This window comes from Carassius carassius, chromosome 50, assembly GCF_963082965.1.
Source record: "Carassius carassius chromosome 50, fCarCar2.1, whole genome shotgun sequence".
NCBI lineage: Eukaryota > Metazoa > Chordata > Actinopteri > Cypriniformes > Cyprinidae > Carassius > Carassius carassius.
The window spans coordinates 5,844,190-5,870,515 of NC_081804.1; the positions used below are offsets into that span (position 1 = coordinate 5,844,190).

Genomic DNA, 26,326 nt, shown 5'->3' on the forward strand with positions numbered 1-26,326 from the left:
TGTGCAAAATGGAAATGAGGGAGGCAGTCATTGCATCGCTCCAGTGCATCATTGGTTAAAAGCTCACTTCTGTAAGCATCAATAGTCAGCTCTAACTAAACGAGATCAATCTATAAGGGAGTTTATACGAGATGAGGCAGATTAACTGGTGTTATTTTTTTATCGAATCTCATTATGATGTTAAATTATTTTATAGCGAGCACAATTTTATAGAAATAGAAGCACAAAGCTGATTCTAGCTACTTGTGTAATCCTTACTCACTCAGCATTGTCACCAAGTCCAGAATCATTACAGATTCTAGGATGATGACATCCAGTGTATAGTAGGTTTCCACACTAATGCCAGTTTATTTTGTAATCACAGAGAAAATCTTGACTCTGCAACAGGTGAAATGATCGGGGTTGTTTACCAACCAACCAACGGCTTCTATGAAGAACAGAATAGTCCAGTTTTGTAGACCGTAGAGACCTTTGGTGCAGTTGGTTTACAATAAACTAAGGCTAGCAGTGAGTTATGAAGGCAATATTTTCTGTGTGATTACAAAATAAACACAAGCCTTGGAAACCTTCACTGGGTGTATCTAGATGCGTCATCAACCTAGAAACTAATCGGCAATGTTGATGGTTTTTGGATTAATGACAAAACTGAGGATAAGGAGCAGAATTCAGTCCCTATAAAATAATGTAAAATACTGTGAATTGGTGAAAATATGAGCTCTCAACCAGTGATTCACCAAAGCTACTCAAGGACCTCCTCCTTTATATCCAAATTGCACAGAGGAAAGAAAAAAGAAATAAATCTGGAAATACACCCGGGAATAAATAAACATAAAATATAAAACTAACTCATAAATAAATAAACTTAAAAATAAATAAATTAATGAATTAATTAATGATTTAAATAAATATAAGAATAATGAAAAAAAAATGAAATAAGTAAATAAAAGCTAAAAAGAATAAAAAATATAAAAAGTAATTCCGGGCTTATATTTTTATTGCAAATGAATTATATTTGTTTTATCAAATCATTCAATGCTTTATTTTCCCATTGTTACATTAATTATCATTTTCTGCAGGTTTGGTCTTCTCTAGGTAGTGTATGTTGAGTTCCTTGTAAAATGTGGGAAGTTCTGTGGGAAGTTCTGTGGGAGTGGGGAAATGTTCACCTTCAAACATGTAGGCTGTTTAATGTCTAGCGGCTCTTTATACCATCATGCACATGATCTGAGATTGCTGTGCGTGGTTTTGTTTTTATAAAGCTTTCTTTCGGGTGTGTCTACCTATGCTGTAGTTTTGTGGTCATGAGGTGCACTGTACACTGTACACTGAAGTACACTGACAGAGAAAGGCAAAAGCACCATCTGTGCAGGTATGTTTTGACTGAAATCAGCATTAAAGTCAGCGTTTTTGGTTGTTTTATTAACAGCAAATCGGTTGTCATACATTTATGTATATATTTAGTCTGAATTTTAATTTCACCCCATCTATTTTTTTTTATGTAACTTCTGAAAATCACAATTTTAGCTTGTTTTCATTAAGAAAACAAGTAGAAACACTGACTTGGCGCGTATACATGAAATCTTTAAATGTTCAAGACTAGTAATGAATCACCCAAAGTGTTTGTATTTAAATTTGTGGTTAACATCAGCTGTGTAGCAGAGGTGGAGTCAGGCTAATCGCACTCTCTCCTCAAAACGGAGAAGCAGCAAACGGCACAGTGATTGTTCAGTGCCGCTTGTCTTCCAGATTTCTATTGTTTGCTGCTGTTTTTCCAGCTTCAGGCTTATTCTATCTGCTTTTGGATGAGAACGAGTGGAATATCGCACTAAGCTGATGGATAAAGGCCTGTGCATTTACTGACCGTACGTTTGTGTTTTGTTGTTTGATTTCAGATTGCAATGCACAAGTCCACAAAGGCTGCAGAGAGAGTCTTCCTGTTTGTGCCAAGGTCAAAATGAAGGTAATCAACTGTCTTTTATACCGGTTCTCATATGACTGTCATAAACCGTACTTTTGCTCATTTCATAGGTTTCTTTGCTAATTATTGTCAGTTTTATGACCAGAAACTGTAGGACTAATACAAGTACAAAAGGAAAGTTTACCCCAGATTGAAGATTGTGTCCAAATGTACTTTTCCAAACCTGTTTGCCGCAGTTAAACTCTTCTTTTAAAATCATAATAATGATCTATAAAGATAACAAATATTTCTTTCAGCAGCAAAAACAGCAGCAGACTGTTCCAGATTCTGCCTCGATGCCTGGTGTCACGCTTAGAAGTAAAAGTAAAGACCTCATATAATCATGTATTTCTTCATGTTTTATGTATTTCTGCTTTATTTCAAAAATCTGACCATGTAAACTTGTTAATATGTTTAGCCCTCCCAGCACGGGATCGTCCGTGGTCCACCATCTCTGTTGCCGATGATCAACGCGCTCCTCTCGCCCCTCCTCGGAAAAGCCCCAGCAGTATGATGTCTTTCAACAGCAACCCGCTGTCCAAGAGCATGTCCATTAATAACATTGCAGGGTCAGTGCCAATGCTAGCTGAGAACATTCAGATTTTATATTGTACTTGCTCTTAAAATCACAGTTTTGCACCATTGAATGTCTTGGCAAGATTTCTGACACTATTTTAGTTTATTCTTTACTGTTGCATTTAATATTTAGAGGTTGATTTAGATGTCACTGTTTTATAAAATCAGTAAGGCATGAAAACAGAGTATATAACAGATCTTCTGCTCTTTGCACATTAAGACAAATAGAAGAACATCCTCTAAAGAAGTTTCTGTCCCAGTCGACCGACTCTCTTCACAAGACCAGTAAAGTCAGCGAGTCCACAGAATCTCTTACGGATGAAGGTATGTCTCTTCATCTCATAATTAATTCATTACCAACAAAATACATGTCCAAACATTTCATGAAGATTTTATTAATTATTTACAGTGTTGTTTTCATTCTAATTAAATTATTAAATTGTTGGCAAATTGTAAATATATTACTGTTTTCAACATTGCAACTCTGCCATCACAGGCTAAATTACAGTTTCAATAAAATTGGGGGGAAAAGGCTATTTTAAATTGCAGAAGTATTTTACAACTTAACGGTTTTTACTGTATTTCTATCAAATAAATATCTTATCTTATAACAGGTAATGTAGCCGAATCTTTACGATCGATTGACATTCACTGTATATAAACGGAAATAAGTATATATAGTCTAGAACAGGGGTTTTCAAACTGTGGGTCGCGACCCACTCGTGGGTCACGGAATGGAACAAGGTGGGTCGCACAAAGTCACTTGGCTGCAGCTAATTTTGCGTTTCAATGACACACAGACACTAACACAGTTCAGTCTAGGGCTGCACGAATGTGACGAGTGGGGCGGGGCCTAGTGCCATGGGAACAGAGCTAGGCCGGTGGAGTGATTGGGAAATGAGCAACACTCACCGGTCTCAAGAACCACGGAGGAGATCGGAAAGATACAAAAGAGGAGCGATGACAGTGAAGGACGAGAGAGGACCAGGCCTGGGTTTTATTTTGTGTTTGTTTTTTATTTGTGCACGGCAGTCATCCGAGAGGGGCTGTCGCGCTGTTTTGTGTTTATTTGGTTATTAAAACTTTGTTTGATTGTCCGCCGGTTCCCACCTCTTTCCACGAAGGAGTCATCGAGGCGGTGGGCTGGAGTGAGTTCGCCCCCCCCCCCCCGGCAACTCACTCCAGCCCACCACATCGAGCACCCTCGGCGGCAGACTCCTTCGCCCTGCTCGATGGCACTGCGGATTCACCCCAGCGGCGAAGGATCTTCGGCAGCGCGCCCCTCCTTCCTCCCTGGCTTCGGCACCAGTGTAAAACATTAAAATCTTCACAATCACAGGAAGAAGGAGGCGGGAACTGGGAACCCACTCATCACAACGATATAGCCCACCAACATTAATAATGAACTGCAATATCCTTAGTGTGATTTTCAAATTGCAATTAAGTCCGTGTGCGTTGCGTGTTTTGAAGGTCTCAGAGCAATGTCATTAAAAGGTTCAATCGGTCTTTTTTTACCTATTTCACAATTATTTTAATCTCCAAACTGTTTTAGATAGTTCTGCTTTGCTTCTTATGCTTTTCTAAAAAAGTGTTGGATTGTGCTCCGTTCTCGCCGACACACACGGAAGGATCATGAATGCAACAAAACACAGCAGCGCAGATCACACTTCACTGGAGTGAGCCTGCTTCACGTTTTTATGGACACTACATATTTTAACGCCAGTAAACAAAAATTAAAACTTGTAAATTTGTAGTGAAATTTTCAGTTGTACTCTAAAATAAAATGGTTATTTTTCTTAAATACTTAATTTCTGTCATAAAAATTTTAAGTAAGATTAGGTTTAAAGTAATTTCACTCGTTGTTTTTTTTTTTTTTTTAATATTTTGGTGGGTCGTGAAATATATTACACTTGTCTAGGTGGGTCGTGGAATGGAAAAGTTTGGGAACCACTGGTCTAGAACAGTGGTTTTCAACCTGTGGTCCGCGGTGGTATTGCAGGTGGGCCGCCAATTATTTTCTGTTAATTTCCAGTCCTTTCTAGGGCTGTGCGATTAAAAGAAATCGTCATAAAATCACGATTTGAGCGTGCGCGATTTCTAAATCGCTTTATAGCACGATTTTCCACGGCCCTGACCTCCCGTAGTATGCTATCCGATCCAATCAGAATGCATTGCGCCTAGCGCGAGAACAGACTGGGCATATGCCTATTTCCAGGTTCACACACTGTCTGTGATGCGCCTTTTTTCCGAGCCCATGTAAACGGATCAGAGCGTTCACACTGCACGCGGTAAAAGGCTAGAAATAAAAACACATAACACATGAGCAAAGAGAGAATTGTGAGTGCACAGGACGCAGTTTAAGTGAGAAGAGACACGTTTTAAGTGCATACTCTCTCCGCGCAGAGCAGCGTGTATCTGAGCAAGCACGTCTGGTTTTGTGACAGAGCAAAGGAAATCTTCGTGCGAACAGAGAGATTCGCACTCGTGCATTATTTTAATGTGCTTTCACGTTATTTTTATGCGCTTTCGCTGCTGACCGCATACACATACTGTATACACACTGCAAACACCTGAGGCACCACTACAATTAATGAGCTCTATGAACAATGCATGGCAAAAAAGAAAAAAAAGTCCCTGTACATGGGATTTTTTTTTTGTTGCTATAAGTCTATACATTTTGTTACATCTTTACTATAGTGATAATTTTGACTTATGTCTGTTCTAGAGACGTTACAACTTTTTGATAAAGCTCTAATTGGTTTACTTTTGGAAATATGTTTCAAATTAATCCAGAATGCATTTATGACTGTAAAAGCATATCGGTGTGTGTCACAATCGCAAAATTGATCAAAGAAATCCCGATAGTTTTTTTTTTTTTTGTCCAAATCGCACAGCCCTAGTTCATTCAATAAATACAGTTAACAATCTAGCTTCTGAGTACTAAGTTATTAACCCAACAATAGCGGGGTCAGTTAATGTTTTTGAAGTGGGCCGCGCAAACATATGTGTTTGGTTGTGTGGGCCGCGAGTTGAAAAAGGTTGGGAACCACTGGTCTAGAAAACAGCATCATTCTAATTGGTTTATGTGTATGGCAGGTACAGAGATGATGGATAGTCATCTGATGGGAGAATTTGAAGCTGATGTCAAAGAGCTGGAAGCAGATTCTTGGAGCTTTACGGTGGACAAGAAACTCATGAAACAGCTTAAAAAGGATGTTATTAAGAGGCAAGATGTCATTTACGGTAAGAGTCACACCAGACGTTCCAAAGAAGCTTCTGCTTTCATTTTCAGACTTTGTGAAAAAAAGTATTGAAACTGTTGAGTGAGGTCAGTGACACACTTGTAATGTCATGTGATGAAGTTTCTGCCTTGTTTCATTATTAGAACTCATCCAGACCGAAATGCACCATGTGAGGACCTTGAAGATCATGGCTGATGTTTACAGTAAAGGACTACTGAGAGAGGTTCAACTGGAGGTCCAGACTGTGGAGAAGATGTTCCCCATGTTAGATGACGTTCTGGACTTGCACACAAAGTTCTTCTCACTGCTGCTCGAAAGGAAGAAAGAGTCAGGGAGCCAGGAAGAAGGTGGCTTTGTCATCCGAAAGATTGGGGACGTGCTCGTCTCTCAGGTAAGTTAGGCTCAAACTTGTGATGGAACATCAACAAAATGCCTCTAGACATGTAGAAATTAGTTGATTTGTAATGTCTTGAGCATTTAATAAACTTTTTCCACTATTTATTCCTTTCTAGTTCTCAGGATCCAGTGGCGAGAGAATGAAGAAGGTCTATGGGAAGTTCTGCAGCAGACACAATGAAGCTGTGAACTTCTACAAGGAGTTTCTAACCAAAGACAAACGGTTTCAAGCTTTCATCAAGGTAGCCATCTCAAATTATTTTGCCTTCACAAATTTCACACAGTAAAAAATGTTAGTTTGTAAAAGAAGCCTAAAGTGTTTATTCTTTTCCTCGTTTTGTTTCCTGCTTAAGACTCTAAAATGGAACCAGTCCCATGTTTCACATCTGTTTCTGCTTTCCAGAAAAAGATGAGCAGCTCTGTTGTCCGACGGCTAAGCATTCCTGAGTGTATATTGTTAGTCACACAACGGATAACAAAGTATCCCGTCTTACTACAGAGAATACTGCAGCACACGAAAGGTACAACTACTTACTATTCTAGTCACGCTCTGCCAGTACCCTTGAATTTATCTGTGGCGCTCCAGGTAATATTCGAAATATTTCATGGCAGAAAATGAGGAAGACCATGCAGATGTAACCCAAGGTCTGAAGCTGGTGAAGGAGGTGATTGCCGCTGTGGATAATAAAGTAAACGAGCATGAGAAGAAAAAGAGGTTGAGGGAAGTGTACAGCCGGACAGACAGCAAATCCATCATGAGGATGAAAAGCGGGCAGATGTTTGCCAGAGAGGATCTGTTACGTGGGCGGAAGTTAATTCACGACGGACCACTACAGCTCAAGAACACAGCAGGGAGACACAAGGGTGAGAAACAGTGTAAAAAGTAAAAAAATCACATAACAGCAACAACATAATAAAACCTACTCGGATCACCTTGGCAACACCATGGCAACCTCCTGCAACACCCTAGCAACCATGTAACAACAACATGTAAAAAAGACTCTCAGAGCACATTGCCAACCGCATCGCAACACCCTACCAACCACATAACAACAATGTGGAAAAGACACTTAGAACACCTTAATAACTTTATAGCAACTGCATAGCAACACCCTGGCAACCACCCACAACACTTTAGCAACAGCTAAACAAAAACAACAAGCTAAACAGATGAGCATATGCAGAAAAATGACATGGAAGTCACCCACAACACCTTAAAATTGTGCCTGTTTTTAATCTGTCTGATGGTCTTCTCCAGATGTCCAGGCTCTGCTGCTGAGGGATGTGATTGTGTTCTTACAAGAGAAAGATCAGAAGTATATATTCGCATCCTTGGTATGTTTATCATTACAACTCTGCCTGTGATTCCCAGAACAGCGTTCCTCAGAAATATGTTTACACTATCTCATTTAGATTCTGGAATCTAGTGTTGTGTAATGTCTCTGGCACTTTTATCAGTGCTGGTTTTAATAGGAACATTGGCATATGAAGGCACTTTCTAATCATGTGACCTCGCCCCATCATTTCCTAGTCCCATCTCATCCTCTTGTTCTCCACTCTCAGGACCAGCGCTCCACCGTCATCTCTCTGCAGAAACTCATTGTGAGGGAAGTAGCCAATGAGGAGAAAGGACTGTTCCTGATCACGGCCGGCATTGAGAAGCCTGAGATGGTAGAAGTGTACGCCAGCTCTAAGGAGGAGAGGAACACATGGATGCAGCTCATTCAGGAGGCCATGCAGTCAATGTGAGTCTCTGAATCTGGTTCACATTTTATATACAATATATCGGTCAAGAACCGATAACTCTTTTTTTCTTATTTTATCGGCCATTATTGAATATTTAATTATACATCTTATGTTTACTATTTTTACATTTAGATGGCCTTTTCTGTAATCTTACTCTCAAAATAAACTAACATAAAAATAACTAGAATATTATTAATAATAACTAAAAATAACACTAAATTGTAATCTTTAGCAAGTTTTTAAATGAATATACAGTATTATTTTAATAATATGTATTCCAATGTTTTTCAGTGTTTTAATTTATCTTGATAAAATAGCATAAATAATAAGTACAAATAATTGTCAGCTTAACATAATTGAAAAAACTTACTTTAAACATCACAATTTGTGAGAGTTGGTAGTCTTTCTTTACAGACTTTCGATTTCCTCCAGGGAGCGAGATGATGATGAAGGTGTGCCTAGTGAAAACGAAGAGGACCGAAGACTTCAAGAAATCAAAGTCAGGGAGTTGAGAGGTGCAGAATTCCATCTTTCATTTTCTGGCTTAAAATGACTTAAATTTTTTTCATAGATATGGTTTGTTTGCGTTTAGAGAAAAAGTAAACACAATTTAAAGTTTAAAGTCTTAAGTTCACTTGAAATGAATTAGTACAGTCTGTCTAAAATGATTTTTAAAAACTCTAGTGACTAGAATGACTGAAAAACCCATGAAGATTAGTGGTTAAAAGGTGGATAAATACTGCTAAAATGAATTAAATGAATCTTGGGTCATCTGCCATGAAATCAAAATCTATCTTTACAGATCAGCTGCACAAGAGGGATGAGCAGATCTTGACTATACTGGAGGAGAAAGTGAAGTTGTTCAGGGACATGTGTGACTGTGGCGTGCCAGACGAGACCAGCCTTCGCAGCAGAATGCTCTTCAGGGCCACGCCCGATGACATCACCAAAGGGCAGCCAATCATGAAAGAGGCTCTAAAGGAAGGTGAGATTACTAGTACAGTTATACAATTCTTATTATATAAGTTGGAAAAACACTGTGGTCGTCTTATAAACACATGGCAGCTAGTAAACTTAATACATAGGAAATATGTTTTTATGAATATTGCAGTCTTAAGAGGGCTGAAATGTCGAGCATAATTTGGTCCCTGGCCAGTTAGAGACATTAAATATGTGACTCACACAGTCTCAGAAAGGCCTTTAATTATTATTATTTAAAGCTAAATTATTTAATAATGCAATTTAATAATGGCAATTAGTCAAATTAATAGAAATAAAAATAGAAGCATTTTTTTTTTAAAAAATGTATTATTATTTATTATTATTAATTGATTTATTATTTGTAGCTACTTGGTAACATTAAAATCGTTTTTTAAATTAAAATACAGATGGATGCTAAATACTGGTAGTGGTAGACGGAGTATTGGAAAAATCACTATGTAATAGTAGCAAATAATTTATTTTTAATGTTATTTTATCTTTATTTAATTTTAATCAATGTGCAGAGGCACCTATAAGTAATCCATTCTAGGTTTATGTCCAAAAACATTGTAAACAATTTAGCTCTGTGGTACTATCAAAACATTGCTGTTTGTTTTGCACATCTGACCAGCCTAGCATAGCAACAATGGCACAGCCAATGGCATGAGTTGGGGGTGGGGCTATGTGTTTACTGACCAATAGCAGCTGGGGAAGTGTTTTGTGGAAACCTGTTTGAAAACAAAATTGCTCTTAGTGACAGAAATGACATGCTTCACCTAGTATGAATAATTTATGAAGGTGCTTTAACAAAAAGCTCTAAAACTACTCTAAAATGACTCTGAAACTTACTTCCTTTGAAATTGACAAAACTCTAATGAAAATTTAGTAAATTATATTCCAGAATGACATTTTAGAATGTGCCTAGTGAGAAAGATCTTGAAAGTGCTGAGAAGACACTTCGGCTTTGAACGTGGAAGTGATAGATTCATGCAGTACAGTACATGGACAGAATCGATAGGTAAAGCTGATCTAAATCCACAAGGCAGGAACAGATAATGGATTGCTATAAGGTTGCAGGTCAAGAACAGGAAAGAGTATAGATTACTGTCCCCTTTTAGCCTTTAGGGAGCTGTTGGATTGTGTTTGATTTTTCTATAAACATCAGTTCTCACAAAAACGCAAAAGAAAAAGCTATTTTGAACATTTGATCTACCATTTAGTGTTTACTTGCATTAATTGCCATTTTCCATGTTTAATTTCTGTGTGTTTGTGTGTAGTTGAGACATTACAGGTTCTGGTAAACGACAGTCTAGGAGGAGCAGTGCAGGATGGCGTATGTGCGGCGGGGCCCGTGACTTTACCACGACGGGCGGAAACCTTCGGAGGCTTTGATAGTCACCAGATGAACATCTCAAAGAGTAAAGGTGGGCGTGTTTTCCACGTGTGTGTGTGTGTGTGAACGTGGGAGTGTGCGTGAGAGGGTTTTTGTGATGGCACACGTGTGCGTGGGTGTTTGTTCCAGGTGAGTCTGATTGTGTTTGATCTCCTGCAGATGGAGACAGAGAGGAGACGGAAGACTCTGCAGAGCTCCGCAGGACTGAGTCAGACAGCGTTCTGAAGAAGGTACAAACGGGTCAAAAATTGTGTTTATCAGAAAAATATTTTTTGGCAGAGAAAATTGCTGCATGAAAAACACAAGCAAAAGAAGCAATTGAAGTGAAATTAGCATGGTTTCTCCATGAGCTGAACAAAGGAAAAACTAATTATAATTTTAATATCTTTTTTAGAATCTCTCTCTCTATTTAATGTTTATGTTTATATATATATATATATATATATATATATATAATTACTAGATTTTATATATATAAATCATAGGTTAAATACATAATATTTTTTTTATTTTGTGCATACGTAAAATAAATTGTATTTGATATGTGATTATAAAGATAAAGTTAGTTAACATTATTGCAGAAGTCTAAAAAAACAAAAAAGAAACATTGTAATGTCATAAGATTAGAAAATATTTAAGATTCTATATTATTTCTAGTCCACTAAACAAATCAGCAAATTAACACAAGTATGTATATATATATATATATATAATATTAAACATTCCAAAAAAAAATTTTTTATATATATATATATATATATATATATATATATATATATATATTTTTTTCTTTTTCTTTTTGGGAATGTCTAATATTTTATATGAGAAATGCATTTGTTGTATATGCATATTTTATAAGTACATTATTAAAAATCTTTTGTTCACTCTTATTACAAGTGCTGTTCTAAGATGTGTTCCCATTACCATCTAATTCATTAGTCATCAGTGTATCACCATATGCTCAAAGCATTAAGTGCTGAGCATCAGGATATATGTCTGCTGTAGTAATCGTTACCTGAAGTGCACTGGAAGTTTACACACACTCTCATCACAGAACATAACTGTATAGTAACTTGATAATGAGGACACATTAAGACTGTCCTCTGCTTTACAGCATCAGAGTAATGTGACCTGTCATCACAGCTTCTTATTTCCGGCAGGTCCTCCGGTACCCTGTCGAAGAACACATGGATTGCTAATTATTGATTTATGTACGGTATCTCTTACCCAGTGCACTGACCATGTGACTGCCTCTCTCTCCCACAGGCAAGCAACACAAACCCCCTGCTCCTACTCAAGAGGAACAACGAGGTACGTTTTTCTGTTAAAACACAGCTCAGAACAGATTTCTGGATCAGGTCAAAGGGGAATTGGTTTCAGTAGCATGACCAGACACCCTAGCCGTATTTACACTTTATAATTGGGAAGATTTCCAATGAGCTGTGGTTTAGTGGTTAACACGTGCAACATGGGTTTGTATTATTTCTGAATCTATCTATATCAGTAATACACACACTCACACACACACACACACACACACACACACACACACACTGCATTTATTAAAAGAAAATCATAAAATCAATAAAAATTTACTATTTTATTTTAGGATTTTCAATGTGTACTAAAATGTTTCTGTATATTATATTTTCCATGTAATTATTATAATAAATTTACTAAATATTAATATATTAAAATATAAAAAAATTAAATTTAAATTGTTTGTGTTAAATGATATAATTATATTAGTAGTATATGTATTTTTTATTGTATTAATGAAAGTAAAGTATATATAGTTTTTATATAATTATGTAAATGCATATAACACACGTGTGTTGGTATAATACTATTATAAATATTTTAGAGGTAATTTAAAATATTTATAATCGTATTATTATAGTAGAATAATTATTTACAGATTAAATTATTTATAAAAGGTTAAAATATAAAGTGACAAAAAAAGTCGTAGCGATGTGCTTATAGAGATGTGGCCGATTTCATTTTTCTCTTTTCAATCTTTTTTTATCCTCCCACAGCAGGTTCTTCAGAGCGTCTCTCAGCTCCATGACCTGCTGAACACATTACAGGTGAGTCATTCTCTTTTTGTCTTGTTATTTCTCGCTCTCTGCTGTTCAGGCCAGCAGCTCTCATCTACAGCACGACAGAAGGAAATGACATTTCCAAATGCATGGGTTTATTTTGCAGCAGAGTGCACAGATTTGTGTTTATTAAGTGGTTTATTGTCTGCTTTTCCCAGGACAGGTGCTATATGGCCACCAGATGGGCCTGTTTCCCCTGAAACCTGGTTTCGCAAATTAATATTCTCATTTCAAGGCCTTTGCGGTTTAGCAGCTTTACCTCTTTCTTATTTGCACACCATTTAAAACCGCCTTCTTTGCTCACCCTCAACATAGGCTGTTGTTATCCAGCAAGACACCTTCATCGAGGACCAGCGGCATGTCCTCAACGAACGGCCCCAGCCCTCTTTACGCTACCCTTCCGTCTCTTCCCTCAACTCCTCCTCTTCCTCCTCCTCCTCACGGCCCAGCTCACTAATCGAGCAGGAGAAACAGCGGAGCCTGGAGAAGCAGCGGCAAGAAGTCGCCAGCCTCCAAAAACAGCAGGCTGCCCACGCCGATGAGAGGAGGCGCAGGGAAAGAGAGTGGGAAGCGCGGGAGCGGGAACTGGCCCAGAGGGAGTCGCAGCTGCAGACCCAAGAGGAAGAGGTGCAGAGAAGATGGAAAGAGCTGGAAGAGGAGAAGCAAGACCTGCAGAGTAAAAAAGAAGAGTATCAGAGAGACCTGGCGCGGCTCAGAGACAGCCAGAAGAGACTGGAGAGAGAACGAGAGCAGGTTCAGAGAGAGACCGAGCTGATCAGACAAACAGAGGTGAGGATCAAGGTCAAGGAGAGTTCACCCAAACAAATATTATTTAACCAGCCTTGTGTTATACCAAACCTGCTTGACTTACCTTCTTCAATTTTTAAAGAATACCCTGGCCACTCTTGTGTGCTACAGTACTGTTCAAAAGCATGGAGTCAGTAAGATTTCTGAATAGCTTTTTGTGAGGAACAAATTTACATTTGAATCATTATTCACTGGAAATGCGCCCTAATGTTGCTTTAGCATGTTCATGAAAGAAAGTGATATTTGATGCATAACTGAAGCATTCCTTTGCGTCGGAAGGCTTTGAAGCTTTGGTCTTCATTCGTTATATGGAAAAGAGTGACTCACACCATCTTAATTTGTCCTTTTGCGTTCCATGAAAGAAAGTCACGAGGATCTGGAATGACATGAGAGCAAGGACTGAAAACGAATCTTTTGCCGAATCTTTCAGTTTTCTATATAATCTCAAAGGAAAATATGTTGAAGATGCGTCTGCATGTCATTATTCTGTGATGGTACAGTACTCTCACTCTATGTAATGTTGATTAGATGAGAAAATTACTAATCTTTTCCATTGCTCCTCCCAAAATTACATAACTGTTCTGTAATATGAAAACAAAAGGCCTGCTCATTCGATTATGTAATTATATTCATCTTATTTTTAACATACGATCTTCATCCTTAATGTAGTTGCTTTTTCCTGAACACTCAGAATGATTTGAAACTTAATAGCACTCAGAAATAACTCCTTTGGCAAAGAAAAGAGGTTGTGTTTTTCATTTTGCGTTTTGATGTCATGTCTAAACAATTTTCAAGGTTACCAAACTCCGTTTTAAGAGAATGCTTGCACATTTATTGTAATTTCTACACCATCATCTACAGGAATTAAAGAAGAACCGGACCCCTTCCACAACGTCTGAGGACTCCTCAAAGTTCCAGAGCACTGGGTCATTGGACCGCGAGCCCTCAGAGGTGGAGCTCTCCTCGTCTCCATCTACCAGAGACTTCCTGTCCCGCATGGACTCCAAACGCAAAGGGAAGAACCTCAATCCATTCTCCTCTAATTCAAGCCAGAAGGGCCAGAACAGCGAGGCGCAGAGCCAGATCCCCAGCCGCCTGCTACAGCTGGCCAAACCCAAGGAGAAGAAGGACAAGAAGAAGAAGAAGGGGAAAGGGCAGCAGAGCCAGACTGCAGGTAGTGTAGATCCTCATCACATTTGACATCTTTCACTTTCTCAGTTTATCCCTGGTCTTAATGGGCACAAGTCATCTGTGCATGTTATTCTATTAAATGCTTGATTTCAGTGACCGGTTCTGAAACTACTTTTCTGACGATTTAATGCCACATGGGTTGCGAGAAATAATAGAATTATTACTCTGTAGTACTTGATTCTGATTGGTAAACTGAAAATTAGCTGAATACTAAAATTATGTAGACCAGTATGTGGACCACCATGTTATTACCCCAAACACAAATTAATTGGTTGATTAAATTAATATTGATGAATTTATTTAGTTTTGGTTTATCATTTGGAATGGTTTGTTTTAATAGATTTTTTTTTTTAATTTTCTTTCTTTCTTGTACTTAAAGATTTAATAGTTTTTATGGAGATAATTAGTTTAATTTCTCCTTTTAACATTTTCTTATTTAACTTTACATTTAGTTTTTAGTTTTCTTATAAAAAGGTTAATTATTTCATGTAGATTTATATCGATTTTTTATATTTTGCATGAATATTATTTTATTTGTTTTTTACTTTTTTATTTCATTTTATATCTTTATTTGATTTTTCTTTTTAATATTTGTTTAATTTTATCTTAATGTTTTTGTATGATTATTTATTTTATATATCCTTTATATATATATATATATATATATATATATATATATATATATATATATAAATGTCATTTATTACATTAGCAATGAAAATAGTCTTCAGTGCTGACATGCCATTAGTCAATTACTCCAGTTATATATTTGAAACAGTCATGAATTAAGCATGATGATGTATAGTCAGTCGTTTCATGATAATGGCTGGCTGACTTTACATTTTCCCATAAGTATCAGCTTTTTACAATCCGTTCAGAACCTGACAGATGAAATAAACTCTCACACTGTAATTATAGCACTGATTGTTTTCACTTAGAAATATGACACATGTAAGTTCAATGTGTTGTAAATGCCATTTTATGTTGGTATTGCAATTACGTATGAAAGTAAAATGAGTTTTTCTTTCTTTGCAGATGCTCCAGGTTCTAACCCGGACGGAGAGATCTTTTTCTGCTGATTCTGACCCCTCTTTATCAGCCACTATCCCACAATGCCTCCAAGCAGGGCTGCTGGGCTCTGGTTGTGGACTCACTCGTAAACCAGAGTTAGAAGCACATACCTGTGGTCTCGAAGGGTGTCAGGACTGGACAGGAAGTTTAAACTGATCATTTCCTGTGCCCTGATTTTCAGCGGCCAGCATTCTGCATGGTGCCTTCCATCCTATGAGCGCAAGCAGGGGCATGGAGCACGAGCTTGAGGAACAGTAAATGTCCGATAAAGCCACTGTGGGCACTTCTTCACACACAGACTTCCTGTGAAGATCAAAAGAGATTTATAACAGCAAGTGGCATCATGCTGAGAGACAGCTGGCTTTCCAGTGACCTCAAAAATCACTTTCTGAAAGACATTTGACTAATGAAGATACTAGCGAGTGAACTCAAAGTGCAGTTGGCAATGCAGTGATTAAGTTTCTATATATTGCCATCCTTTTTCTTTCATCCCTGTCATGTTACAATGTGCCTCACCAATATATGAGTCTTCTGGACCAGACTTGGTTTATATACAGTCCTAAAGTTTTATTTCTTTTAAAAAGGTCACAAAATATTTTTATGAATAGAAGGGATGCTTTTTGAAAACATTTTAGTGAGCAGCACAGAAATGGAAGTGCAAAAGAGTGTAATTCATTGTTTGTTAATAACTTTTCCATCCCTAAATGACTGAAAGAGAGAATGAAAATTCATGATTCACTTTGTTGTGATTCTAAAGGCTTCACAAACCCCATAGAAGTTTTTTTTTCTTCTTCTAAACCTCAATGCAATTTTAATCCTTAGCACTTTATATGCACACGTAGAGTGGGGGAAAAATGGCTGGCTTTAAAACGAGACAATCGATCAGCTCCACTTAACTGGTAAACGGCCTCTCTTGTACGTGCAAGGTTTTATTTTATAATCTTTTACTGTACCATATGAATGTTGTGTAAATTTGTTCAACCAAACACAAAGCTAGCTTTCACGTTAAGCTACCAAAAGAGCGGGTGTTTTAACTGCAGTATTTTTGTCTTTTTAAAGTTACTAAACACAAATTTACAAGATTCGGCTTAATGTAGGCTAACAAATTCAAGCTGTATTAGTCCCAAAGTATCGCAGCTCTACGCTCAAGCCAGAAATGTTGATTTGACAGGCCAATGTGGTGAAAGTATGAATATACATTGTGTTTGTGTATTAAAGGCCTGGTTTTTACCCTCTAATCACTAGATTTTAGCCAGTTAAAAGCCCTTGCCTGCTGGCCAGGCTAACCGTTCTGCTGAACATAAGGAAATATTTTAAGAAAGGGGTTAAAAAGTGTTAATTTAAGCTTACTGCTGTTTTTATTTTCTTGCCATTAAACTTCTACATGCCTCTCGAATACATTAGTGATTAATGCCTCATGATTCATTTATCGATCAGTTCCCTCTGACCTCTTGGGATCTTATTCATACATCCGAGAGATTTTTATTATCCGTCAGCATATTCCCACAGCTGCTGACGCTGACATTCTGCATGCTGTTCTGTTATGGTGCTAAACTGAGAATTGAAATGCCTTAACCAATAGAGGGCGGTGTGTCCGCTCTCGTTTCCTTTCTCCCTCCTGAATCGCCACAAAACTTCTTTTGTCGGATAATTGACTAATGAGAAATCTGATGCTCACGTTCTTTAACTAGCCTCAACTATTCCCCAAATCCTGCAGTGTTTTTCAGTTCCCTTTTATCACCAAATCTTCCTTCAGGGAAACATATAATTCAAGTTGAATTATTACTAGCACAATTAAAGCTAGTCGGAAGTACTCTCGCTCATTTGACTCAAATTGACTGGCATAAGAAATGCACTAAAGAAGAATCCAAATCATCCCGTTAATGCAAATTAAACATACGTCTGCTCCACGCATTGGACACTATATTTACAAATTTTCACAATTTATATTGATTGTTCTGCTGACACAATATTTAAAATGCATTAAAAAGTAAAATCCTGGTTTTGTTTAGAATTACACTGGGCTTATGTCTCTCACAGCCTCGTTTTCATTCATGAAAAATTAAACATGGCGTCTACCATCATTGAGGTCCGTGGTTAGCAAGAGGTACCATAATTTCTTGTAAAATTTTGTGTAAAAAAGGGGCAAAATACCACAAATACTGTAAATATCTGTAATGTAAAAAAAATTGCAAAAGCATTAATTATGGATTTTTTTGTGTGTGCTTTGATTTAAAGCTTTTTATAACTAGCTTTATTTATCAGCATTCTCTGTGTTGGAGACGTGAAAAATGTAAAATGTAAAAAAACTTAATAAATAACTGTTGTACATCAGCCTGTGTTCATATTTTTTTGCTCAGGTTCTATAGAGAGAGTGTGAGAGAAACAATAGATGGATACAAATAATTTATTTAAATCACATATATTTCAAATAATGCAACTTGATAGATATATATATATGTGTGTGTGTGTATGTGTATATATATGTATGTATGTATGTATGTATGTATGTATATATATATATATATATATATATATATATATTAGGGCTCCAGATATATCAGATTTCAGTTAGTGAGGTCAACTGTCTCAAAAAAGGAAAAAATACAAAAGCAATTCCCATACAAACCTGGCAGCTGTGGTTGAATATGGTATATGGTAGCAACATTTTTGGGTTTATGGATTTTGAAGTTTTATTGAACTTCTGAAATCTGTTTAGTATCTTTTGTGATACTCTGATAACCAACAAAAGCAGGTGGTGGTAAGAAAGTCACAAAAACTCATCCCAATCTGCTTTTCCACAAGCTGAGAACAAAAATACTTGAATAGAAGGTAAATGTAAATTAAAATGTATGCATTTAGCAGACGCTTTTATCTAAAGCGACTTACAGTGCATTCAGGCTATCAATTTTAACCTATCATGTGTTCCCGGGGAATCAACCCCCCAACCTTGTGCTTGATAAGGCAATGCTCTTCCACTTGAGCTACAGGAACATTAGAAGAAGATTTGCTGTATCATTCGCACAAATACTAAACATCATTTTACATAGTTAAAATCACAACAGACTGAAGCCAACTGTTCAGAAGCCATGCTTGACTGAAGCACCTGTTGCTACTTTCTCTTCCTCCTGTCTGGTGTACCTCAAGGTTTCCCAGCGGCGGACACCAACATGACTCCATTTGTCCTGCTTTGAATAAAGCGACTGTCTCCTAAATGTGTTTTTTTCTCTCACGAGGTTGGTTGGATATGTTTGAAGGGGGGCCATGGCTTCTTTCCCCTTTGGACTCCATTGACTTTGTCTTTGTTCCTGTTGCCAAGCTACCCTGCTCTTTTGGCAAGCACAAAGGTAGGAAACAGTGCTTGAAGGTAATGCTAAGCTGAAAAGAACTAGTTCCTTGTCAGATTAAAGACTGGCTGTTCATTTTTCTGCTTGTATACAAGGTGATTTTATCCAGCCCTGGAGTAATGTTCTCATCTTTATCCAGATAACTTAAATCTAAGTCTTGATGGCTTTAGCTAGGGATACACTTGTGTTTGTCCTTGTTCCTGGAGAATTAAGCTGTTGTTCTTTTGGGAGTTGCTATTAAAACCGTAAAGAAGCTCAGATATCTAGCTTAAAGTGCATCTCATTGTTTTTTCCATTTTTGTCCCCTGCATTATGACCTCCAGTCATAATTTTGTCCCCTGCATATAGGACTCCCAGTAATGCCATGTTTTGCATTTGTGAATGATCCCTCAGTATCTGTCATTGTTGTCCCGTTTTGTCTATCTGTTGATTGGGTTTTTCCTGTACCATCTCTCTTTCTCTCGCTTTTCAAAGAGAACAAATGATCCACATGCACCCCAGAGAAACCTGAGCCTTTGTGACGCGCTGACAGCCTGTGTATAAATATCAGTTGTATGTCAGGGAGAACAATAGCTCTGTGCTGCTGGTGTTTTCTGATACATGAGGGACTGTGGCCTTTTATGCGCCTACAAGAACAGCGCTCATGAAATTGTTGTTGGGTTTCCTTGGTATAAGGTTGTGCTGGCTATCTGAAGATCTCACTTTGTACTGGTTCGGATGCTAGAATCTCTAGAAAGAGTTTAATAAAGCAGTTAGAGAAAGCAACGGGACATTTCATTAGGTTCACTCGAGACTGCAATTCAATGAGCAAGAAAGTGTTGATGTATTAGGGGATTTCTGTACATCTACTTAGAGATACTATTAGAGCACTTGAGATGGTTGTTCTTGAGGTCATGTAGAGGTTTAGTGGTCTGACTCATCATGGCCTGCATTCATTATTGCTAGAGTTCACAGAAACATGTGAAGTGTAATTTAATGTAATGCTCAAAAATTAGATCAAGGATACTTTCAAGCAGGGTTGCCAAGTTTGCGGTTTTCCAGTGGAATTTGGTTACTTTAACGCTGTTGCCGCAGGTTTAAGTAGCCCGATAATGTGTTTTATCCCCGGAACACGATTTTTAACAGGAGACCCCTTTCAAAATGTGATTTGGCCTAGTTTTGAGTAGCGATTGGAAGGGTTTTTTGTAAAAACCTGGCAACCGCTCTCAAGTAGGGATCCATGATATATTGGTTACCAACCGATGGATGGATGCATGGATGGATTAGTTGTTTTTTTTATCATCTAGTCCTCAGGTAATGATTTTTTATTATTATTTCTTATATGAACTGTAATATATTAACTCAATGTGTCTAATAACTCTTGTACCAATTATTAATATCAGTTTATCAAATATCAGTTTTAACATTTAATATTAATACAATATAATATTAGTCTTTAAATGTTTTATTATTTCATATTTAATTATATTGAATAAATTTAGCTTGATTGAACAATGTTAAATGTTCTCTTTAGCAAATCTAAAAAAAAATATTTTGTACTGTACGTTATATATTTATGTGATACATTCACTGGTAGTAGTATTTATTGAAATAAATACTACTGACAAAATGAAAATGATTACTGGCTTCTTTAATTTTAATAATAGTTCTGCACTGTAAAATAAAAAGTGTTGAAGTTCTGGTAAACAGATTATTGACGTACATTTTATAAGAAAATACTATTTCAGTCTTGCTCAGAGTTTCAATGTGTTACTTGCATTTTCTTGAAATTTACTAGTAATTTCTGAGTGTCAATTCAGTGTAATATATGATATTAATTAAATATATTAATAATTGTAACATTTTTATTTACTTGATTGTCTTCTAAGAATCAAGCCAAGCTTTTGTGTTTGATTTAGAGTTTGTTTTATGATGAGAGTCATTTAACTAGCCAAACAGGCCATGTAAAAAAACCACCATCTCGTGCCAGCCTGTAAATCAGCGCGATCCTTCGCTCTCGGTTCCGTATATCTGTCACATGGAACCCCACACGTGCCCATCTATCTCTCCATCTGTAGTTGTGATATCGTGGTGCTCCATCGCTGTCTGTGGTGCTGCAGTGAGGGAGGATGCTTCTCATTTGTCTGTCTCCCCTCCCCCGGCCAGCGGTCCTGATGAGAGAGACTGCGGTGTTTGTGCTTCATCATTCGGTTTCCTGCCGCCTCTTGGCTCTCATCATCTGTAATCGTATTTCACCTGCTACCTTAAATCAAGAAGCCTGTGCTGTGCCTGGCTGTTGGGTTTTGTTGCAGCTCTTCACTCTATTTATGGTCGTTCTTGGAGAAGGACAGACAAGAACAAAAAAATGTGATCATTCCTTTACACATCTAATTTATCTTTTTCTAATAAGATGAATTAAGAGTAACGGGACATTACCATTTTTAACTCTTTTTGCGTGGGTGACAACAAAAATGGAGAGTTAGCTGAAGGGGAAGAAAAAGTCATCTCTTCATCTTCATCATCATCATCATCATCATCATCATTCTTCTTAATTTTTTTTGTTAACATTTATTATTTTAAAGCAATAGCTAATTAACTTATATTGGCATTTGAATAGCAGATGCATATAACATTTAACTTTGACTTGACTTGACTTTTTTTATTTAATATTTCTTGCAAATTACTTTACTAATCGATACTTTATCGATTGACAATGATGTTCGTAGATTTTGGAGTGCTTCTATGAATCAGCTACACAGATCTAATGCTTCCCTTCTATAAAGTATGTGAAATCATTACACAGAGTAGTATGTCAAAATTCATAGTATTTGAGAACTGTAGGTGAAAAGTACCCAGATGATCTGCTACTTCCAGCGAGATTTTGAAGTGTGCATTCAATGGACACTTTACAATCCCATCAAGCTCTGGGAGAAGATTTGTAGATGGCAGTGAAGTAGCACAATTGACACTAGTAGGTCCTTTAACAGTAACAACATGGCTAATATAGTACATCCGAATTTCGTTTATACTACCCATATTCATATATAGAACATGCTCGTTTAACGGGCGCAAAGTTTATTCAAATTCACATGTACCATAGTGTCCACTCGATAATCATTTTCGGACGCACAAACTTTTTTTTTACTTGTCACAGCACATTAACGCATTGAGACATGGCAGTTCGTAACATTTTGGCAAATTGCTAGACAATTTGTATTGATTTGCACAATCTCATGCAGCATGTAGTCTGATTCACATCGTACACCTTGTAAAATATCTACATTTACTTTGAAATTACGTTGATGAAATGCTGAAAACGGGTAAAAATTTGACAGTAGCTAAACACATTATTCTGCAGGTGTATACTAACAATTAAAACAATCGTGGAAGTATCTTTGCAATTCTCTCACGGTTAATTTTGTCATTATTTAAAATAGCATCTATTAAATTAAATGATCTTTATTAGCCAACCTTCCATAGAGTGGAACTTTTAAAAATCAAATAGCTGCCCTATAAATGCTTTCCACAGCTTTGTAAAATCCCTCGATAACTTATGCTCTGGTGCTTTATATAACAAGATGCATTATTCTTTTCCATTTAAAGCAGACCGTGAATAGCGCAACACCCACATAACGTGAAGAGTCCGAGCGACTGCCTGACCCATCCTGACTGGCGTTCCCAAAACCGAGCCAAAAACTAGCGAGAATAAAGAGGTGGAGTGATGAGTGACGATAAATCTCTCTCTCCTCTAACAGGAAAGGAAGGTATTATACAAAAATCTTCTCCCAGCCAGGGCCACAATAAGACCCATTTCTGAGACACGCGGTGGATGGGGCAGTATTGTTACCAGGCCCCCTCTCTCTATTATGGCTGTCAGCCGCTCTCTTTTAATGTGCCTGTTTTGAGGGAGATTAGAGCTGGGTGATGGGGCCGTTTGGCCAGTCGTTCTGGGTTCTTTGAGGAGCTTCTGTGTGGGGATTGTGAGCGCTGGGCTATTCCATTAGTGTCTGGATGACTGAGTCCTCACTGGACCAGCCACACAGAGCTTGGCTTCTCTAGTCAGCAAGCAGGAAATTTCAAGTGGACTGGCGGCCCTGTCACAAAGGATCAAATGGCGAGGCCACTCTGGCATTAATTCAGGGGAAGAATGCATTGGCCCAGTCTGTGCTCATCTCGAGGGGAAAGTGGAGGACTTCGCTGCATTCTTCCAGTCTATAATGGTATGCGGGGGAATAAATAAAACATTTATATCTCTGTAGAGGGTAGTGTTTCAAAATGATTCAAACCGTTAACTATTTACAGTGGTTCCCAACCTGGGGGTCAATTTAAAAAAAAGTTTGCGGAGCTCACTTTAGCTTGTGGGTTATAAATAGGCATGAAGTCTCGTCTGACTGGAACGATGCTTTCTGGTCACTGTTGTTTCTAGTCAAATTAACATATTTTCCGAGCCGATAATATAAAGTTAAATGGTTTTAAAAAGTACATGGCACCATAGTTTCATTACTTTACAGTGTCGCAGTGACCGTCTTTTTGAAGTAACTTACCTGTCATAGTTTAAAGAGTAAGAAGATGACACGAAGTGACACAAGGTTAGCTGCATTGAAAACAGATGAGGGCATACAGTATATACAGCTGCCGATTGGGGCAAAGTTCATCGGATTTTGTCCATAAACAAGCACACAGTATTTTAACTCAACCACTACAAGCCATGCTGGTTAAGCATAGCTACTCAAAACAAGTACTTTACAGGAATTCTTTAAGCTTATTGCTGTTACACTGGCAGCCAACAACAGCACAGCTTAACCCTGTGCACTTTTTTAGATGTAGTTACATTGAAAAGGTTTCAGTTTAATTACTTCAGTCAATCTTTTTTTAAACCTTATTTTAACATGTGTTTCTGGAAACTGGAACATGAGAAGTGAAGGTGCGTTCACACCATATCGTATTACCATGATTACAAGGTTTCAACTTGTAAAACGCATTCATGTCCTCGTAGAACTTGTAATTACAACTTGTGAACTGAGAATTTTCTGAGGGCTACAACTTGTACCACCTGACCACCTGACCACCTCAGATTCATTAGGTGTAATGTTTAGGCATTGATAGACTTCTAGTCCAAGCGTGTGAATAGCTCCAAGTAAAGCGTCATGTGTTGCATTAGAATCCATCATGGTGGCGCTCATCAGTTACTCAGGAAAAAGGTGGCTAAGCACACCACTGCTTTATTAACAGAGGTTACCAGAAAACAGCTTTATTTCTTCTGTTCCATAAGTGCCACCTGCTGTCAGACAGTGGATTTACCTTTTCATTCCTTCTGCCATTTTGGTTCAAACCAATGCAAAAATCAAACTAAATTTTTATGCACTGTTGTAATGTTTAACCAGTCAATGGTAAATAAGCTAATGTGTTAATGTCATTATTTCAGTGTTTCTGCTGGTGTTGCATTAATTAAAAACTGAATTTTTTTATTTTTTAATGGGTGTCTTTAAAAAATGTAATGTTAAAACAGAGGTCCTCAGGAAAAAAGGTTGGAACCACTGCATTAAAAGAACTGTTGAGTTAAAATTGTTTAGTTAGTTTAATACCCACTTTCGAGTCGATTAACGCGCATACACGTTATGAGTCATTTCCTCCTGATAACCCAAAAAAGAACTTAAATTACACTTTCAGTTTTGATCGTACAGATAAGAGCAATACATCAATCGAATCTGTAAAGGGTCAACTTTTTTGTATACAGACATAATAACAACAGAACTGAACTAAGTGCATTTATAAAATAAAGATAACAAACAAGGTGTGCTGTCTGCAGCCTTTGTCTGCGGTGATCTTCATTTAGACACGCGTCATTAAAATTAACTGTAACTCAGTGAATATTCAAAGAAGAGACATGAGAGAAAGAAAGCCTGTACATGTCTACGTTTAAACTAAACAAGTGCTGCCGAAAACAAATATTCTGTGATAAAGTCTCTCTTCATTATCTTTTAATGCGACCACGCCCCCGCGCTGAACGCCCTATTCAGATTCTAATGTTTCACTGAAATGCGTGGCTTCAATACGCCCACACAACAGAAAAGTTTTACTAGTTTTCACATAACGTGTAAACATTTTACTAGTTAGACTTTTTTCCAAACTATAATTCCTGACTAAATGTATAATCAAGTGAAACATTATGAAGTTTCAATAACAATATACAATCCTATACCATTCAAAAGCTTGATGTAAATAATATAAATGTAACAAATAAAAGTAAATGTAAAAACAATGCTGTACTTTCAGTTTATCCCATAAATACCTGAAAAAATATTCTCAGCTATTTTCAATATTAATAATAATAATAATGATAATATTTTAATTTTTAATTTTTATTAAATGATATTGTGGGATAATTATATTCTAAATAAACTTCAAACATAAAATTATATACATTTATTTTGTTCTCACATTCTTTCTTGTAACTCTTCCCTCTCAGTGACACACAGTGACTGAAAGGCTCATTATGCAGCTCATTATGCAGCTCATTATGCAGGCCTTTGTCTTCTCAGGTGTAAATCACAATGATATTCATGATAGTTGACGCCTACTCACATATAACATACAAAATAAAATGGTTGGGAACAATGTCAGGATGAATATATGATTAACCAACAAATGAATATCTGAAGCTGTTTGTTTAGGACTTAGAATATGAAGATGTGTTCCTGTTGCTCAATATTTGTTTTCCAGTTGAATAAGTTCATTTGAAAGTAGACAATAGTCAAATCTGTGAGGCAAAGATAGTTTTGTGCTCAAGTTCAGAGAGACCGAGACAGCAGAGAGCACATCATGTTTGCTTTATTTTACAAAAGCACCATGTTTTTTTCTTTTATTGTGAGTGCACACAAACAAAAGTAGAGTCTTTACATATCTGAAAGATGTATTACTTTTATGTATATGACCAAAAATGACAAAATATTTCAGGAGCAAATGAGGGCACCGTCGCCTCCATCTGTTCTGCTGTGAGCACTGTTCATCTTCCACACTTGAACACAGACACATGAACAGCGCACATTTCTCTAGGTTCACATCACATTGAGCTGCCATGTAAAATAATACTTATATCTTTCAGATGATAAACCGCATTTATGGTGGATGAATGATAGTGTTTGGACATCCTGCCCCATGTACTGTATTACCATAGACTGACCGTTAATCTGTCACAAACTGCCCGAATTCGCCTGTGGATTTTATTTAAGAATTTTGGTACACCAAGCTTCTTCTGGTTGACTAACGATTAGTCGACTATAGAGGACAGGAATGAGGGGGTAACATTCATATTCAAACTCTTGTTGTAGATCCTTTCAGTAATCTTTCCGAGGCCCTTTTTGGGCCAAGGCAGCGACGCCTGAATGCCAGCAAGTTCTTTCCTGGGCATTATGGGAAATGATCTGCATAGAAATGTAACCTTCAGAGACACAGGTGAAAGGAAAGGTGAGAAAGGTATAGCTGATGACTCCATGCACACGCTCATGTCTCGGCTTGGCTCTGCCTGGCTGTCCCTGTAC

The 26,326-nt window shown here is 37.3% G+C and overlaps 1 protein-coding gene across 6 annotated transcripts in view; it reads left to right on the forward strand.

The window, feature by feature from the left end:
• The window catches only part of LOC132133773 (A-kinase anchor protein 13-like), a 95,043-nt gene extending 80,639 nt beyond the window's left edge, over positions 1 to 14,404 (forward strand). For 3 of the 6 annotated variants that reach the window (XM_059546722.1, XM_059546727.1, XM_059546728.1), the window contains 18 exons: positions 1,893 to 1,960; positions 2,215 to 2,281; positions 2,376 to 2,526; positions 2,754 to 2,857; positions 5,630 to 5,776; positions 5,919 to 6,166; positions 6,288 to 6,413; positions 6,575 to 6,692; positions 6,784 to 7,035; positions 7,430 to 7,506; positions 7,735 to 7,916; positions 8,332 to 8,432; positions 8,720 to 8,902; positions 10,176 to 10,322; positions 10,451 to 10,521; positions 11,558 to 11,602; positions 12,328 to 12,378; positions 12,706 to 14,404. In XM_059546722.1, the coding sequence (XP_059402705.1) occupies positions 1,893 to 1,960; positions 2,215 to 2,281; positions 2,376 to 2,526; positions 2,754 to 2,857; positions 5,630 to 5,776; positions 5,919 to 6,166; positions 6,288 to 6,413; positions 6,575 to 6,692; positions 6,784 to 7,035; positions 7,430 to 7,506; positions 7,735 to 7,916; positions 8,332 to 8,432; positions 8,720 to 8,902; positions 10,176 to 10,322; positions 10,451 to 10,521; positions 11,558 to 11,602; positions 12,328 to 12,378; positions 12,706 to 13,335 (2,768 nt within the window). In that variant the 3' untranslated portion in view covers positions 13,336 to 14,404. The remainder of the gene's footprint in view (positions 1 to 1,892; positions 1,961 to 2,214; positions 2,282 to 2,375; positions 2,527 to 2,753; positions 2,858 to 5,629; positions 5,777 to 5,918; positions 6,167 to 6,287; positions 6,414 to 6,574; positions 6,693 to 6,783; positions 7,036 to 7,429; positions 7,507 to 7,734; positions 7,917 to 8,331; positions 8,433 to 8,719; positions 8,903 to 10,175; positions 10,323 to 10,450; positions 10,522 to 11,557; positions 11,603 to 12,327; positions 12,379 to 12,705) is intronic. The other 3 variants (XM_059546724.1, XM_059546725.1, XM_059546723.1) reach the window with 3 other exon arrangements.
• The last annotated feature ends 11,922 nt before the right edge of the window (positions 14,405 to 26,326 follow it).